Source organism: Bubalus bubalis, chromosome 15 (assembly GCF_019923935.1).
Source record: "Bubalus bubalis isolate 160015118507 breed Murrah chromosome 15, NDDB_SH_1, whole genome shotgun sequence".
NCBI classification, from domain to species: Eukaryota; Metazoa; Chordata; class Mammalia; order Artiodactyla; family Bovidae; genus Bubalus; species Bubalus bubalis.
The window spans coordinates 25202831-25222551 of NC_059171.1; the positions used below are offsets into that span (position 1 = coordinate 25202831).

Genomic DNA, 19721 nt, shown 5'->3' on the forward strand with positions numbered 1-19721 from the left:
AAATATCAAATAAATAATAATATCTATTGTTTCCAAACTCCTGTTAGAGTACCATCAATGAACATGTTCATATATATTGCTTTTTCCTTCTTTTCAATTATTTCCTTGAAAACAATCCCCAAAAGTATTATTACTGAGTCAAAGGGTTTAAAAAAATAGTTATGTTCTTTGTATTTACTGTTATGCTGTTTTCCACTAGGTTTGAACCATTATATAATGTAACAAGGAAAGCACCTCATATATTTAAAGAATGTTCCTATATTTGTTTCATTCAAGTCCAGATCCTAGGATCATCAGTTAAGAAGGGGAGAATCTGGGATGGATTTTATTGCAGGAATTCCAAACTGCTGGGAATTGAACAGATGCTGCTCACTCATTTTACATTTGGGAGACTACCAGTCAGCCATGCTTAATAACAGCTTTCAGAAACATCTGGATTTAAACTTACAGCCTAAACATGACAGGTTAAGTAGCATATAGCTATAAAATAGCTTCAGGCCTTGATTCTGAAAAATCTGAATTCACTGAGATATTTACAATTTTTAAATGATCAGAAATTTTTCAAACAATGTAGACATTATGAGTCACATAAACCATACAATACATTATTTTGGTATTATGGACTTCTTGCTGACTTGAATTAATAGTTTAGGAAGGCTCAGAGGATTTTTACAAATACTACCTTGAAGTTAGAAAAATCCTTACTAATAAATATTTTACTCAAAGGAGTACGAAAGATACACACAGTCTTCAAGTTACGTTTATTGAATCTTAATTTATGTAAAAGGGAAATATTTATCCTCAAGAGTAGAGAAAAATAGTAAAAATAATGGCTTAAAAACCAACACTTATGATGTTCTACCCATATCATGAGCCTTACTGGAAGACGAGCTTCAGGAAGGCAAAGCTCATATCTAATGTATAGCTCTCCAATGATTATCATAATCATGGGTACCATAGTAAGCCCTGCACATGTATTTAAGTTTCTCTAATATATAACTCACAAATTTAGTGGCATAGAACAACCATTCGGTTATACTCATTAGGCTTATAGACTCTAGTGGGTCAGGATTTCAGACAAGGTGCCGCGGGAATAAGTTGTTCCTATTCCATAATGCTAGGACTTGAACTCCACATATGGAAGTAATAGAGTGATTTAGGGGCTGGAATCATCTGAAGGCTCATTCACTCACATGGATAGAGCTTGGGTTGGAATAACTGAAAAATGGGAACTTGCTAACCAGAGAACCTACACACTGCCTTCCCATGTGGTTTGATCTCCTTACAATGTGGTGGCTTTAAGAAGTCGGAGTTCTAACAGCTCAAGGTTTCAAGTATGAATATTGTAGTGAACAGATTGGAAACTAAATTGCCTTTTATGACTCAGATTCAAAGGAAAGAGAATTCTTTATGGGATGATGTCATGTAAGACATAAAACTATTTACGACATAATACTACAAACATACACTCATATACATACATACAGTAGTACTGTATTATAACCATCTTTGGACTATATAACTAATAATTACCCTCTGGCACTGTTTTCTAGCTATTCAACTTACACTTTTCCCACCTTGTTAAATTAAAAAGTTGCATTTTCTTTGTATAGTTTTTTGGTTCTAAATTTTAAAGCTACATAAAAAATTTTATACCTTTCTCAAAGATTCTGAGTGTCCATCAAATGAACAGGTAGGACTGGTATATCTTTCCAGTAGAAAATCACCTCTTTGCCATTGATTTCTCAATTGCCTAGTAATCAGAGAAAGACTAAGCACATGTTAATCTCATTTTATACAGGGATATTTTGTATTTGAACAGAAGGGAAATCTTCAAAATATGTGGTAAATTATTTGAAACATAAACAATTTTAAAATATGCTTACAGAGTTTATTTGAAGTTTTTAGTTACCTTGATACCTTTAGTTACCTTGATACCTTTTTAGGTTAGGACTTTCCAAAACTAGATACAGTGGAAGACATTTTTAAAAACTAGAATAATATATAGGAATATTTTATGCTCAGTATAATTAATTTCCATAGTGACCTTTTCCCTCGAAACTGCCCATATTTGATTTGGGAACTCAAGGTATATAAGCTTTAGTCCCTTATGAAACACAAAGGACACAAAATAATTTCCCTTTCTTTCTGGCATGGAAACTTCTTAGCTCCAATATGTACTCAATTCTAAATTAAGAGCTTTGCTGAAGAATAATTGTAGGATTTCCATTTCTATTATCAACTTTAATCATCTATTTGAACCAAAGTCTCTTCAGTCCATTAGTTTACAGATGACAGTTTCGCCTTCACCAGTGTCTATTAATTTTTTGCTCTTTTTTTCTAAGCATAAATAAATCTGAAATCAATTTTTAGTTTTATATACTTAAGAACTAAAATAAAGTAAAATTAAAAATACATATATAATGTCATTTTCCCCAAAATACTACAAATAGATCCTAATTCATTACTGCTGAAATATTAAGCAATATCCTCTACTGACTATATTTTATCCTTATTTGGTCTTTACCTGAAATAAATACAGTCTAACACTTCAAGATTGTGTTTATAAGCAAAAATGTAGATAAAATAACTAGCTTAAAATATTATCTTTATTTGTACAGTCATATCACAGTAACCTCAACTAGGCAGTTTGTGTAAGCAAGTCACTTATTTGTAAAAATGTAAAAACAGGAATCTGATTTTTGGCTCTGACATATTTTTAAATAAAAACTTTTATCCAATCAAGAGTAGTTCCAGAAAATAGTTCTCTTAAGAACAGTAGCTTTCTTATAATAATTTTTATATATACATGGTAAATTATTCTACTCTCCAAAGAAGGTTATTTATTCTAGATATACTCTATAAAAACTTAGAGGAAAGTATCATTCATTAAATCTCTTTCCCATGCTCCATCATGCAAAATTGGTTTTAATTTGTGAAGGAGAAATGCAAAAGACACGAACAATGAAGAACTTTAGAGTTAACCACTCAGAATATCTCGGTTCAAATTCTGTATCTATCAAAGTAAATATGTAACCTTTTAAAAATTACTTGATTTCATTGTTCCTCAGTCTGCTTATCTGTAAACTAGATATGGTAATACCTGCTATTTATAACGGAGAAGGCAATGGCACCCCACTCCAGTACTCTTGCCTGGAAAACCCCATGGATGGAGGGGCCTGGTAGGCTGCAGTCCATGGGATCGCGAAGAGTCGGACATGACTGAGTGACTTCACTTTCACTTTTCACTTTCATGCATTGAAGGAAATGGCAACCCACTCCAGTGTTCTTGCCTGGAGAATCCCAGGGACGGGGGAGCCTGGTGGGCTGCTGTCTATGGGGTCACACAGAGTCGGACATGACTGAAGCGACTTAGCAGCAGCAGCAGCAGCTATTTATAAAAATATACGTGTTTATCTATTTGGATGTTGATACTGCTTAACAAAAGTAGACATTAACATCCTATTTGCTACTAAACACCTTTCTTAATAGAATGTCATTTTCATACTTCCTTTTGGGACAGAACATCCGATATCCATTGTCTTCTTTTCAGATAGCTTGGTTTATTCCATACACAAAGCAATATCAATTTCAATGGCAGGAAATGTGGTTGCTATATGGATGAGATAAAGCACACCATAATCATGTGCCAAGATAAAGAGCAAACAATATAGACTTCCCTGGTGGCTCAGATGGTAAAGCTTCTGCCTGCAATGTGGGAGACCCGGGTTCAATCCCTAGGTTACCAAGATCTCCTGGAGAAGGAAATGGCAACCCACTCCAGTATTCTTGCCTGGAAAGTCCCATGGATGGAGGAACCTGGTAGGCTATAGTCCATGGGGTTGCAGAGAGTCGGACACGACTGAGCAACTTCACTTTTTCACTTTCATATGACTAAATATGGGAGGTCACATTCCAACTTCTATTAATTTGTATTTGCTATTTTGTCAGTTAACTCTTGAGGGTTTCCCAGGTGGTGCAGTGCTAAAGAATCCACCTACTAATTCAGGAAATGCAGGAGATATGGGTTCGATCCCAGAGTCAGGAAGATCTCCTGGAGGAGGAAATGGCAACCCATTCCAGTATTCTTGCCTAGGAAATCCCATGGACAGAGGATCCTGGAGGGCTATAGTCCATGGGGTCGCAAAGACTTGGACATGACTGAGCGACTAAGCACATGCACACAACACTTGAGAGGAGATGAATAGTATCAGACACAATAGATGTAAGTTGAAAAATATGGAGAGGATAAAGAAAGATAATCTTAAACTTGAGAAAGTTATAATAGTCATTGCTAGCACCAGAATTCTTTAGACCACTTCACTGACCAAAGAGTCACCCCTAAATAGTTTGATCACCACAGAAAATTTATTCATGTTTCAATATATATACTATCACTATCTTTGGGGTCCCTACAATCTGATTCTTAGCACTCCTTGGAGAACTTGGGTCAACCAAGGGGATATGCAGTGAGTTTTGTTTTCTTTTCTTAATGCTTTTTAATCTGTCCCACTATGCAAGGGTGGAGGATGAAAAGGTACAGCTGAGTTCTATTTTGCCCCACCCCATTCTGTCCTCTCTTCTCTTTTGCACTCTATGAAGAACAATGGACAGAGGGAAGTTAGGGTAACTTGGAGCCTTTCCACCTTATGCAATTGGTATTTATCAGCCATGAAGGCAGCTAATCTCAAGGCCCAGGCCTCTGAGTCATCAGGCCTCTGAGACCAGGAAGAAGAGTCATTACAATTGCCTGCAAGTAGCAGTGTTGGCTGAGCGCTGAAGAATCGATGCTTTTGAACTGCAGCATTGGAGAAGACTCTTGAAGAGTCCCTTAGACTGCAAAGAGATCCAATCAGTCCATCCTAAAGGAAATCAGTCCTGGGTATTCATTGGAAAGACTGATGCTGAAGCTGAAACTCCAATGCCTTGGCCACCTCATGTGAAGAGTTGATTCACTGGAAAAGACCCTGATGCTGGGAGGAATTGGGGGCAGGAGGAGAAGGGGAGGACAGAGGATGAGATGGCTGGATGGCATCACCGACTCAATGGACATGAGTTTGGGTAAACGGAAGTTGGTGATGGACAGGGAGGCCTGGCATGCTGCGATTCATGGGGTCGCAAAGAGTCGGGTATGACTGAGCGACTGAACTGAACTAAACTGAGCAGTGTTTTGTTCTTGAACCAAAATACCAGAAATATTTTAATTAATAGGGACAATGATAAATAAAATAGGAAGTGAGATAAGAGGTCATTGACTGAGAAAACAAGGCTTTTCTTCTCATTTTTACAACTCTTTGAATGACCCCCAAAGGGAAGCTGCATGCAAATAGTATTTTAAGTTCCAGGATGTGCTTTTGCTTTTCCAAGGATTCTCCACAGAAAAATTCACAAGCGAGGTCATTAAACAGAAGATATTTAGAATAGGCAGCCTCACCCCATATAAAGCAACTGTAAGCCTTTCTGTGTTTCAGAAGTTTTTAGATAGTCAGATTCATTTAAGCTTTGTAACTTCAAGAGATGGTGCTTCTAAGGATATGACTGGAGGGACTGCAGACATGGGATTCCTTAGTCTGTTAACAGATCTGTGGGAGGTTAGAAAGAATTGGACTATTGTGCTTCAGTCAGCAGCATAACCTACATGTCACAGTCAATTTAACCACGAAGCTTTAGAGGTGGGTGAAGACAAATGGCTGTCTGAAGCAAAACTTGAAAAAGGGCCACTCATTTGGTGTGAGAGAATTACAGGTTTAGACGCAAAGACTATCACAGAAAAACAGTTTAAATAGACTTAAGGTTTGAAGATTGACAAGAAGAGATATCATAAAGTTGCTGTATCTAATTGCATAGTTGGTTAAGAGCACAGGTCATAGAGCCAGGCTGCTTGGAATTGGGTACGCGTCCTGTCACTGAGCCATTGGGCAATGCTGGGCAAGTTTCTCCCCTCTCTGTGCCTCAGCTTCCTCATTTGCTACGTCCAGAAATTATAATATTATCTACTGAAAATATTCAATGAATTAATACATGTAAAATTCTTCCAAAGGGACTGATAGTTGGTAAAAGCTCTCAACACTGAACTATTACTATAACCCAGAACTGCCCCCAAGGAATTACTATTTGCTCAATATTTACTACTATGTAATAGGACTTATGAAAAGTAATTTATGTGACTTATGTTTACTCTTAACAATCATCCTATAATGTAGGTGCTATTACCTTATTTTACTAGTAATGAAAATGAGGCATAGAGAAGCTTGCCCAAGGTCACACAGCAAGAAGCGGTACTGTCAAGATTCACCCGGGTGGTCCGGCTCTAGGTACAACACATGTCATCACTGTGTGGTACTGTCTCTAGACTTGGCACAGGGAACAGTGGACACAAACAATGCATTTGATTTCATTATCTGTTTCAGTGGGTTTAGACTTCTCAGCAAAAAGGGGCTACAGTGGATTCATCACCTCTCTTTTCTGGTTTTCAAGCCTCATAAGTCTCCAAAATGAAGAATGGGCCAACTAGTGTTTAAGAAAAAGCAGGCCACTGCGAAACCAGAAAGGAAATTAGAACTTTCACTTCTGATATAATAAGCAAGTTAATAATAAATTTGTATAAGGTCTAATTTTGGAGCCTTCATCCCAATAGTATATCAAACAGCTCTGCATTATTCATCTTCTAAAGAAAGAGGAAAAGCTCCACAGAGTTAATGGAATTGAAGGCATTGCCTTCATATGATCGTCCTCCTCCAGTATACTGTGATATGTGGTAGTTCAGGTGTATTTGGGAAAGTAGATTCAAGAATGATTTTTACCTATTCTTAACTGAATTACTCTTCAGAACCCAGGCAATGTCTTTAAAAATCCTAAAGAGCCAGCACATGTGAACAAGAAATGGCAATTCTGCTGTCATGTACTAAAAATAAAAATAAAGATTAGCTTAGTATATTTAACAAGAATCTTTGCACATTTTGAAAATACCAAAATGCCTACTTAAAATTCATATTCCTTTTCACTACCCTTAACAATGAATTCTGTTCTAAGTAAATAGTGTAGCTTGAGATATTAAGTCATCAATGTAATTAATATTCTTAAATTTAAAAAAGCATAAACTATCATGAAAATAGGTAAGTTATACAAGTTGTCACTAGTTATCCAAGAATTGCCTACTGTCAACATATTTAAGTCATGTTAAATATGTGCAGGCCTCAACACTTTTGAGTCTACATATTTTTGGTAACTTACACATTAATATTCTTAAACTTTGCATATGGCAAATTTGGATATCCTTACATCAGTTTGCCAAAAATATTCAAATTTCAAGTGTTATGTTTCTTCCTTCCTGCCAGTAGATTGGTTTTGGCAACTTTATCTGGCTAATATTTGATTATTTGAAACTTCTGTTGCAGTTATTTTGAATCTGTATTCTTTTGTACAGATAGAGTCTCTTCAAGGATGCCACTGGGAGAGGGGTTGAGGAAGAGGGTCATGGTGGGGCCTCACTCCATTTCTCCTTTAGCCCCTTGCTTTGCATCTAGATTACGTTTTAAGTTTCTGCCTAATAATTTGTTGGAAATAAGGCTCCACTTGGAGAAGGCAATGGCACCCCACTCCAGTACTCTTGCCTGGTAAATCCCATGGACAGAGGAGACTGGTAGGCTACAGTCCATGGGGTCACTAGGAGTCGGACACGACTGAGCGACTTCCCTTTCACTTTTCACTTTCATGCATTGGAGAAGGAAATGGCAACCCACTCCAGTGTTCTTGCCTGGAGAATCCCAGGGACGGGGAGCCTGGTGGGCTGCCGTCTCTGGGGTCGCACAGAGTCGGACATGACTGAAGCGACTTAGCAGCAGCAGCAGCAGCAAGGCTCCATTGCTAAGAAATATGTACAATTCATTAACTCATTTGTTAAAAATATCAAACTTCACTATATTATTAACATTTAAAAGTCATTAAATACTCAATTTATTCAATAAATTTTTCATTAATTCTATAAATATTAAACTTACTGCTTATTATAACTCTGTTCTTGACATTCAAAAACTGAGTAAAACTGGACAATAAATACTGGTGTTATTAGTAATAAAGATACAAATCTTGCCTCATGTCTGAGCAATTGAGATAAGGTAGATAGAAGGGCTGCTGGGTACATACACCAAATCAAACCTTTAGCCACAATAAATTCCCACTGGATTATAATCTAGTCAACTATATATTAATAGTGAAGACAAGAACAGGGTTAAAATGTTTTATAAAATCTTGGAATTATCTTTAAAGGTTTAGAAATAAAATTTGGGATTTTGTTTTCTGGGAACGGAAATTCTCCAGTAATCTTTCCTTTTTTATTGAAGAAAAGAAATGATTTAGAATGTTGTGCTAATTTCTGCTGTATAGCAAGTGACTCAGTTGTATACATATGCACATTCTTTTTATATTCTTTTACCCCAAGAAATTGAAATTGGATATAGTTCCCTGTGCTATACAGTAGGGCCTTGTTGTTTATCTATTCTAAATGTAATAGTTTCCACCTACTAACCTCAAACTCCCAGCCCACCCCTCTCCCCAAACCTTGGCAATCACGGGTCTGTTCTCTATGTCTGTGTGTCTGTTTCTGTTCTATATGTAGGTTCATTTGTGCCATATTTTAGATTCTACATGTAAGTGACATCATATGGTATTTGTCTTTCTCATTTTGACTTATTTCACTTAGTATGATCATTTCTAGTTGCATCCATGCTGCTACAAATGGCATTACATTGTTCTTCTTTATGGCTGAGTAGTACTCCATTGTATACGTGTAGCACATTTTCTTTATCCATTCATCTGTCAGTGGACATTTAGGTTGTTTCCATGTCTTGACTATTGTGAATAGTGCTGCTATGAACACAGGGGTGCATGTATCTTTTTAATTATAATTCTGTCCAGGCACATGCCCAGGAGTAGGATTGCGGGATCATATGACGGTTCTATTTTTAGTTTTCTGAGGAACCTCCATACTGTTTTCCATAGTTGCTGCACCAACTTACATTCCCACCAACAGTATAGAAGAGAAATCCTCCAATAATCTTTAGGGTCTAGTATTATCATTCAACTCATTTAGCTTTCACAAACAGAACAGTGACTATCTATACAGTGTATAACTTCTTAATGAATTAAACCAAACATAAAATGAAACTTTAAAATACACCATCTTCCAAAATTATTCAGCCATTTTGTAGAAATATATAGTAAGTTTACCTATTTGATGCCACTGAGTTTGATGGCTTGCATGTATATGTTATTAACAATTCAAAACATTCACATTTCATTGGTATTTTATTAATATTTCAGCTACTTATTTACTTTAGACACAGCTTGATGCTAATTTTCATGCACTTTCAGTAGACAAACTTCAATACATGAGAATGTGGACCTGTAGTAAGTGAGCTGATAGTCATATAGTATATATAATTTATTACATTATTTTTTCTCTATATTCTCCAATACTTACTGCCAAAAGATCTGTGTATGTCCAAATACATTATTGATGAAATTATTAGCTACCAGTAGTGTCGTGTCTGGCTTTATATGTTTTCTTCACTTTCTTGGTTAAGTATTACCTTTTTATTTGTTTGAAGGAAGAAATCAGATCATTTAGATAGGCAAAAAAAGATTAAATAAGCCTGAAAACCTCCCACTTACAATATTTCTATGTAAGAATTAGAGAAAAGCATTTAGGTATAGAGCCTCCAAATATAAAGAAAAGATAATCCATGGAGTGCTTCATTCTTTAGAAACCTCTGTGATAAGGGAGGGGGCATATCTTTTGTACATTTTGTAAAGAGATTTAAACGCTAAGAGGCCCTCCTTCTCTCAGACCATGGGGCTAGAACCAAAGGGGGTGTGGAACTTCCGAACTTCACAGCAAACGATAATCTTGTATTGAAACAAAAGGCAAGGATGACTCAGAATGTAATTAGGGTTGCGCATGTAAGCAAATGACACAATATAACTTGTGGTATTTAAAAAGAAGACAAGGCCCAGGAAAAGGCAGCTGATGTTTCCACACAGAGACAAGGCATGCAGAAGGAGAAGAAAACAAAACAAAACAAAACACTCCTTAATTAATAAAATACAGCAAAGGGGATGATAAACCTCTGAATTTTGTAGCTGAGCATCCCACTTGTTGCTCCTCCCCATCTCATCATTTATAGAGAGGGAACGCTTGCATCATTTATATCTAAAACAAATGACAGAGGAGAGAAGATTTCTAAACAGACTGAATGTAAAAGACAGAGCTGGAGTCCCATTTCTATGAAAATAGAATGCCTCTGATATTTTGTCAACATTCTTGTTAATGTCACAACAAGATGAAACAGGCACAGAGCACCCTGGCACCCAGACCTGTTCATTGTTTAACCAGAGGCTGCTGATTTGTTATTCAGGTGCTTTTTATTTTTTAACATGTATTTGTTTTTGAAACATTTCTCTGTTCACATGAAGAAGGGCAGGGGCAAAAAAAGACATGAAATTTATCTACCTGTACTCTAAAATGTCATCTCACAGCATGTTCCAATACCAAGCCAAGAAATGGCTTAGACAGGATCCCTGCCAACTGGCAAGGACTTGAAGATTACTTGGCTTCCTGCAGTGCCATCCTTTTCTCACACAGCAAACCTCACAATTTACTTTCCAATGGTCTCAATGTTAATACTACATTCCTTTTGAGATATAGAACAGGGCTCAGCAAACTTTTTTTTTTTGTAAAGGCCTGGATATCAGATTTAAAGCTCTGTGGGCCTTCTGGACTCTATTGTAACCACTCAACTCTGCCTTTACACAAAGAAAGCAGCCATAGACAATACATAAGCAAATGGGTATGGCTCTGTTTCAATAAAACTTTATTTAAAAATAGATGGACAGTTAAGGAATGAGCGCACATGTATTCTAATAAAGTTTATTTACAAACATAGGTAGCAGGCAGAATTTAGGCCAAGGGCCAAAGTTTGTTGACTCATGTAATAGATTACAGAAATTCAGGACTAATTAAAATTTCTCCCATTAACATAGTTAGTAGGGAAATGTACAGAACATAGTTAAGTCTTATTTTCATACATATGTTTGAGTTGAAATTTGCCCATGGAATTCATTCATTTCTCTAGTCATTAAAAAAAATTATTCTTTTCAACTATGTTCCAGTCATTGTGCAAGAGAAGTAGATCTGCTATCAAAATAATATATAAAATAATAAAAAAAAAGAACTAGTGAACAAAACAGGCACAGTCCCTACCTCACAGCATAGCGGGTCTGAGAGGATATATATGCAAATATTTACTGAGGTCAACTGCGTATCATGCACTCTTCTACCAGTAAAGGTACACTGTACGGAACAAAACAGACTAGGGCCTGTGGTGGTGTTTACATTCTTAGCAGAGGCAGATAGAATCAATTTTGTGACAAACAATAAACAACAAAAGATCACAGTGGTAAATGCCATGAAGAAATTATATATATAATGATAGAAAATCACTTAGCAGAGTGAGGAAAAGTGGTAGGTAATGGTGCTCAAAGAAGACTTTCAAAGAATATTTCTGAGCAAAGGGCTGAATGAAGAGAAAGAGCCATTTATACCAAGATGTGGGGCAAGAATTTTTCTAGCTAGGTAAACAGCATGTAAAGTCACTGAGACAGGAATGAGCTGGTCTGAGGGAGTCATAACAAGAAGACTAAAGTCATCTGAGTGTCTGGAATGAGGGAAAGTTTTAATAACTGAGATATCTAGAGAGGAGTGTGGGGCTGATCATATAGGACCTCATGGTAAAGAATCCGAATTCTTTTCTCACATAATGGAAAACTGTACTAGGATATTAAGGAAAAGAACAATACATTCTTATACACTTTACATTGAATCAAGAATTACATATGAGATGAGTGCTACTAAAAGCTCAATGTGAAATGGAAGTCAGGAGTAAGGAAGGGCTGCAGTTACCCTTAGGAAAAAACCTGTTGCCCTGATCCCAAAACCTGAGACCATCAGTGGAGACAGTTTGGGGAAAGGCTTGCTCCTTCTTGCAGAGACACTCAAAAGACTGTATTATAGCTCCAAATGCCCAACTTCTGGGGCCCGGAAAGTTTGCATGCCTTCTTGGATCTTTCAGTTTTAAATATAACAATCAAAATCGAAGTATTCATTGAAAAGTTAATACAGAGGTCTATTTAGCTTGAAAATCAGGGGTTATTCTCAAACGAAGTTAGTGGAGAAATTTCTACAAGTGAGTTTAAAAGACAATTGTTATTCCTATTAACATTTCTCAGCAATTGACATTTTTTCTATCTCTAGGTATAAATAATGGCTTTCGAGATGGCTCAACAGGTAAAGAATCTGCCTGCAATACAAGAGACACAGGAGACACAGGTTCAATCCCTGGGTCAGGAAGATCCCCTGGAGAGGGAAATGGCAACCCATCCAGTATTCTTGCCTGAAAAATCTCATGGACAGAGGAGCCTGGTGGGCTACAGCCAAAGGGTCACAAAGAGTCGGACACAACCAAGTGACTAAGCACATGCATAAATCATATATGCATATTTTATTCAAATTTAACAACAAATTTTTAAAAACATACTTGTTGACTGTCTGCTCATTTTACCCATTCTAGAAATCCCCTCACATGCAAATAAGAAAGCACCCTCTCTGGTTTAGTATTACACAGTTACCAGTCACTAAAACAATCTACAGATGTGAAGTCAGTTCTAGTTACTTAGATTCACATGTGCACATATTACCCTGTATGCAATAAATGTTTACCTATTAGTCTAGAAGTATAAAGTTATTTTTCATCCCATAGGAAGATCTAGCTGACCCTCAAATAACTTAGAAGCCAATTTTGGCATCTGAAAGCAGTTGCAAGGTCCCTTAACTCACTTTATTTTATACCTAGCACACCCACACACTTTAGCACTTGCAATTTTTTATTTTTACATTATAATGATAACAGTACTATTGTTCAGACATTTAATAGACACCTTGGGAAAATATAAAGGTGGATAAGGAGACATTCACTACACTCTGGGGACTCATAGTCTAAGTAGGCAAACAGCCATCAAGACAGATAATGAAAATGACAACAGCTATACAACATGGAAATGCATTACTAACATGATATGTACAATGTGATAATACTGGAGAACTCGGCCTTTGAGGGTAAGTAGAGTGTGGGTAAATTTCATGGAGAAACTGGCAATGAAGCTGACTCTTAAAGAATAATTAAGAAGACAAATGGAGTCATAGAAGTTTTTAAGATCCTAGACCATTTGGCTAAATACAATTTGGATAATTAATACCATATAGCCTAGACTCAATATCTTTTAATGTAATATTAGGACAAAAATGTTGCATGATGTAGTTGAAAGGGAGCAGAATTTGTCACACCAAAATATGCCTTTTGGCATAAGGATTATTTCAGGCTGATTTTTTTTTTCTTTCTTTCTTTTTTTTTTTTTTTATGCAGGCTGATTATTTTTAAGAAACAGCAGACATAGGAAAAGCTCCAAAAACCAAGTAGGAATTAGCCTTCTAACTTACATTTACAGAGGAATTTACATTTACAAGAGAGATCTCCATTTGTAAGGATGTGGGTTTCCCAGGTACCCTAGTAAATAGCCCATGCTGCCAGTGCAGGAGACGTAAGAGACCTGGGTTTAATCCCTGGGTTGGGAAGATTCCCCTGGAGAAGGGAATGGCTACTCACTCCAGTATTCTTGCCTGGAGAGTCCCATGGACAGAGGAGCCTGGCAGGCTACAGTGCACGGGTCGCAACGAATCAGACATGACTGAAGCAACTTAGCACACATGCACACATACTCACTCTCTGTATCACAAGAGGAAGATGACTGAACCTCTAGCAACTCTATCAACAGAGGAGGCACGGATTTAAATCTTCATAACAACCCTACTCTTGTGTACTGTGCTTGCCCTGAAAACCTGGCTTACCTGAGACATCTTTTGTGTTTAGCTGGAAACAATATTTGAGGTCATTTTGGCGGGGTTACTCAGTTTTCCTGGGTGCAGGTATACATATTATTAAACTTCTGTTTGTTTTTCTCTTGTTAACATGTTTTTTTATTATAGAGAGGTCTCAGTCATGAACCTGGAATGGTAGAGAAAGTATTCTTTTTCCTCCTCCACATGGTCCTTGCTTAAGAGATAACTTAAAATATAGTTGGGAAAGTAAAGTATATACCCAAAATGTTAATAGCACATAGTAAGTGCAGACTGCAATACAAAGACAATGCATTCATTTATTCAATCAACAAACATTTATTATCCATATTCTGTGGAGGATCCCCTGGAGGAGGACATGGCAACCACTCCAGTATTCTTGCCAGGAGAACCCCCATAGACAGAGAAGCCCGGCGGGCTACAGTCCATGGGGTCACAGAGAGTCAGACATGACTGAGTGACTAAGCACACACACACGGATGATATACTACTCTAAGCCCTGGGGAAATGACACTGGACAAACACACAGGGAAGTCACACTCTAGTAGATATTAATATGAGTTGATAGGTGTAATACAAGGGTTTTTTTTAAAAAAGCTTATCACTATCACTGCTGTGCTGTGCTTAGTCACTCAGTCGTGTCCAACTCTTTGCAACCCCATGGACTGTAGCCTGCCAGGCTCCTCTGTCCAAGGGGATTCTCCACACAAGAATACTGAAATAGGTTGCCATGCCCTCCTCCAGGAGATCTTTCCAACCCAGGGGTTGAACTCAGGTCTCCTGCATTGCAGATAGATTTTTTACCATCTGAGCCATCAGGGAAGCCCTTGTTATCATTAATATATTTCAGATAACTGTATGCTAAATCCTAATTCTCTGAAGCAAAGAATACAGTATTCAAGTAGAGAATGTTGTTAGTCAAAAAGTGCAGTCAAAAAATAAATTATCCAAGCACTTTATTAAAAGTGTTTCATTTATTAATATTTTGATGACAATTCATAACTGAATTTTATACTAACAATCAATTCATTAATTTTAGTGTGAAATAGTATAGTAGATAGATCTTTGCTCTCTGTTACAAGGCATGTTTTTAACTCAATTTATTTATACTTTCAATCAAAAAAAAAGAAAAGACACCATTTGGCAAAGGTAAACAGACTTTCTAAGCATTCTCCCAATACATTTTAAATACACGTATTTGTGAACTTGGGGTATATGAGAGAAAGAAAACAACAGTTCAAGAAGCACAGGATGTGGAATAGACATTCAACAATAGAGATTTTTGTGTCATAGGAAAGTAAAAAGGAATCACAAAAAAAGCGGCAAAGATACAAAGGCCTTTTGTACTTATCTTTACTATCCTAAGATCTGGTCACTCTCAGGTATTAGTATGGTTTGTTAATAATTCTGAAAAGAGCTATATGGCAGAAGAAAGTCAAACCTAGACAGACAACCCAGGTGTTTCATCCAATAAAAATGTGACTTTTGAACATTTATGTATATTGCTTTTCCTGATTTAAAAGTAAGGATGATTCTGCAAACCTATCTCATGTTGCTGTTAATCAACAAGTTATCATGGAAAGCTGATCTCCAAGAACTAAATCTGTCACATCAAGAGACCAGTAACGTAACAGTTCCAGCACTTATGATGACCAATACATTCTATGCCCCACTGCCCACCTTGCTTCTCATCTTATTCAGTTACAAGACCAGAAAAGTTGAGGAATGAGATTGGGAAGTCTAAGTCTCATATATTGACTATCGTGACAGCTAGTCTCTTGTGAAGAATATTTAAAAGAATCCAGTTTACCAAACATCAAGCAAGGTAATACATTAACATAAATTATCATCAAGTTGCTGCTAGCATTGATAACATACATTTTGCATTAAAAAAAATTCCGAATAGTGATGACATGAGCTGCATAATAATCACATGTTTGATTAATTATTCTGTTGAATAAATGGATGAATTACTTACACTGATAGCCTCAGGTTCTGCAGTGCATTACTTCTGATCCTAATACAACTACTGGGAATCAAAATAGAAGTAATACAAATTACAGTATTAAGTACACCAAATGGTTACAATAAAAAAGATTTCCATTTGAATTATCAAAATAAATACAATGCATGAAACTTAGAGCTTGAAGTATAGAAAACTTCTAATTAAGGGAAACTTATGAGAGCCTTTAGCAAGTTCTTTGCTGAATGCATTTATTTGGTTTCTTGATCCTCCAACCAATCGCATTAACAATGACAAAAGATATGCAAATTCAAACGGACAATTGTCAAGCCAAACTGCTCTGACTCAAACCAACAGAGACACTGTCAGCATATATTCTGCTTGATTCATGCTAGCAAGGGTCAGTTTAACCAAAAGACATGTTCATAGTTATGCTTGGCTATAATCTGAAAACTACGCCATAATCTTGACCAAAAATAATACAAACAAAAATCAAATGTATTTCAAACATTAATATATGAAGCATGTGCATGATTTAAACCCAGTAGAATCATGTCTGTATCCTGTTACTGTTGAATAACTACATAAAAACAACAAAAATATGCATTTTCATGCTTAAATCATCATTTGGATTGTATATTTTAAGCAAACAAAATATTACATTTTTGGTAGAACAACTCATTGAAGACAATTTGGGACTAAATTTCCCTCTCCACCTTCCTCAATGAATCCAGACTAATTTATAATGATTAAATTCCCATTCAAAACTGTATGAACAGTATACTGAGAATAGTAATAAGCTATTCAACCAAATTCATTTGTTCATGATGGAAATATGTTTTGTGAAAGGAAAAAAAAATCCTATTATAAACTGCTGTTGTAATTAGTGCCTGAAATTTAAGCTACATTTAACTAGTGCCTGAAATTTAAGCCATGTTATCAAAAGACTTCAGAATTGTTTGTTTTCTATTATTTTGCCTATCGATGTATTTTTTTCACCTGTAATCTACAATAGGAAGATTAACTAAAATTCCAAGATTGGAAACTCTAAAACTACGAAGTTTTCGTTAACTTGTCAAATAAAATAACAGTGATCTTAGTTCAGTCCCTAGTGGACAAAAGTAAAATAACTATTACTTGGCATGATTCAGCAGGAGGTGATCTAAGTGAGTGTGACCACACAGGAACAAAAAAGAGCATTTGTCCTTTCCCTATCTTTTATCTTCTTAAAGGGTTTGTTCTGTTAACAGACTAACATAAAGACGACTAGACTGCTTGTGTTCCTAACCATACACATCAAGTGAATTTTTAGCAAAGATCCCTGGGGGAGAAGCTTTCTACAAATGGGACACTGACATTGTCACCCTTCCAGTGACACATTTGAACACACTTGTTATCTGCTGCTTACTTGTTACACAATTAAACAGAGAGCAAAGAGGGAAGGAATTTCAGAAAGTGTGTTATTTTTCATTGGCATATTTTCAACAAAAACTTTTAAATGGTTTATAGAGAAATAACTAAATACGATGCTTGATTTTTACAAATTAGGATTCAGTGCATACTCAACATTAACACTTATCTGGATCCCCACATTGCACTGTGTGTGACGATAACGTCTTGAGGAAAGAGGCACTTTAGGGACATAGCAAAATTTACATGTCATGTTCAGCCCAAAGCTGCAGGTGCATGTCTTTTCACAGTGGGCAAACAACCTCTTCCTAATGAATTCACATTCAAATATATTTTCCTGATTTTTTTCTCAAGGACAGAAGAAATATATGACAGAAATCAGTCCTTTACTATTCTACTAGTTGCTGAAACTGTTTCCTTTACATACTTATTCAATTTCTTCAATCAAATATCATACTTTGTATTTATCCACATTTTATATTAACTTTACTAGAGGTTGAAAAATAAGTATCTGGTGATGACTTTCTGTCCGAGCTGCACAAAATTTCACGGTGTAAAATTGATTTGATCCTAATAGTACTGTTGTTATTTAATTTTTTCACCAACTTACTCAAGACATACATGCTTTGTTTTTTTTAAGTTGGGCTTTGACAGTCAGAAAAACTCAAGCTAAATTTTAAATAAGAGAAAACCAAAAATGTCACAAAATGTGCCAGTGTTAGGCACACAAATGGGGTGCCACCATACCTCAGAAGCACAAGCTTACAAAACGTTGGCTCACCCTCTTAAGTCACAGGGAGAGAGCCGTCTTGCATTTGCAAACACTGCCCCCCTGGAGCAAAAGGTAAACACACAAATGGCCCCCTAAGGAACTCTAAGTTAGTTGCAGCTGAGAACAGAAAAGGCTCCGTGGAATTAGAAACTGAAAGCGTTCACTTACTTTTTGCAGCCACTGAGTATAATTTTCCATCACATGCTCCAGATGTTGAAGTTTCTGGGAAGAGAAATCCTGTTCCACGTGTGGAGCATCTCTCTGCAGAGCGTTTGTGTTGTACTGGTCTGTCGTACTCTCACGACAGTTACCGTCGTGTTCTGGAAGAATGAAAGTGTAGGCACATTGCCCATGTTGAATCCGGTTATATCTTCTCCCACCGTTTTCTGGACTTCGGCGCTGGTTGCTGCACCCTATGTGAGTCAGAATAGCAGCGAGGAAAGCAAAGGAAAGGAAAACTGTCATTGTACTGCCGGCACTCTCTTTCCGTGCCTCTCGCAAAACTCGCTCCTTTCTTCTGACCTTTAAACTAGTTCTTTATTTCAGGTAAAACTGCTTGTTTGTTTGACTTTTCCCTTTCAAAGAAAGTTTTGTAGAAGAATCACAGAAAACTAGCCATTTTTAGCTTTGTTCTAAAATGGTATTTTTTTTTTTAATTTCACCGTAATGATAGTTTCCTTAGTTAAAAACTTGAGATATTTATTGCATAGTAGCTGAGATTTATTGTTTCCTCTCGGTGTAACCGTTCAGCGTGGAGCCTGCCTGAGTCAGCTGCGTGTACATATTCTAGACCCTTTCCTCTACCCTATCTGCTGCAGATCTGCTATTTTCTCCCAGACCTCAGTGAGTTTTATTAAGGTTGCACATCCAAGCCAAGCTGGAAGCAGGCAGCCTTTCACAAGATGACTTGACAAGAATGCATGAGTGTGCCCCTATGCTAAGGATTGCTGATGGCTTGAAGCGGCTGGATCGTCTTACAAATTGGCTAGATGCGCATGACCTCGATCGTGTATGGCCCTCCCGCCCCTTCCGCAGACAATTGCCTTGAGCCTTTAGCAGATTCACTGCAAATCAATAAATAGAGCAGTCCACCTTAATACACTTTTGGTGTGTATGCTGACCTACTAAAATCCAGCAAACTAGAAGTATGTCTTTAAAGTTTTACTTAATTGGGGAACCTGAAGAAGAAAACTGGCATAGCTTCCAAGAAAATTATTTTTTACAGTGGTTGATGAATCTGTACAATTATTAATTTTTTTAAAAAAATAATTCTTTACTCTGGGGAAAAAGACATTAAAACCATTTTTAGCGATGGCATTTATTCACTTAGAATTTCAGGAAATTATCAGGAAGGGTCAAATTAGCAAAATATTTCATAATGTCACTCAAAGGAATATAGCATGTGCATATTAAGTAGAATAATTTTAGTATTTTCTGAGATATAAATTTTAAATAAAACTGGCTCCCCAGTCAGAATGCAGCCCTGTGTGTTCTGTGTACATAAATTGAGCAACTTCCTTACAAAAACACTGTGGTTACCATTTAAGACAGTGGCCTGAGAATTATTAATTCCTGTGGTACATCCCAATCATATATTTCACAAGGGC

The 19721-nt window shown here is 36.6% G+C and overlaps 1 protein-coding gene across 1 annotated transcript in view; it reads right to left on the reverse strand.

Annotated features, from left to right (window-relative positions):
* ANGPT1 (angiopoietin 1) overlaps positions 1-19061 on the reverse strand; it is a 301739-nt gene extending 282678 nt beyond the window's left edge. Inside the window, exon 1 of the mRNA XM_025265176.2 lies at positions 18283-19061. Within this exon, the coding sequence (XP_025120961.1) occupies positions 18283-18579 (297 nt within the window). The 5' untranslated portion in view covers positions 18580-19061. The remainder of the gene's footprint in view (positions 1-18282) is intronic.
* Positions 19062-19721: the final 660 nt, after the last annotated feature.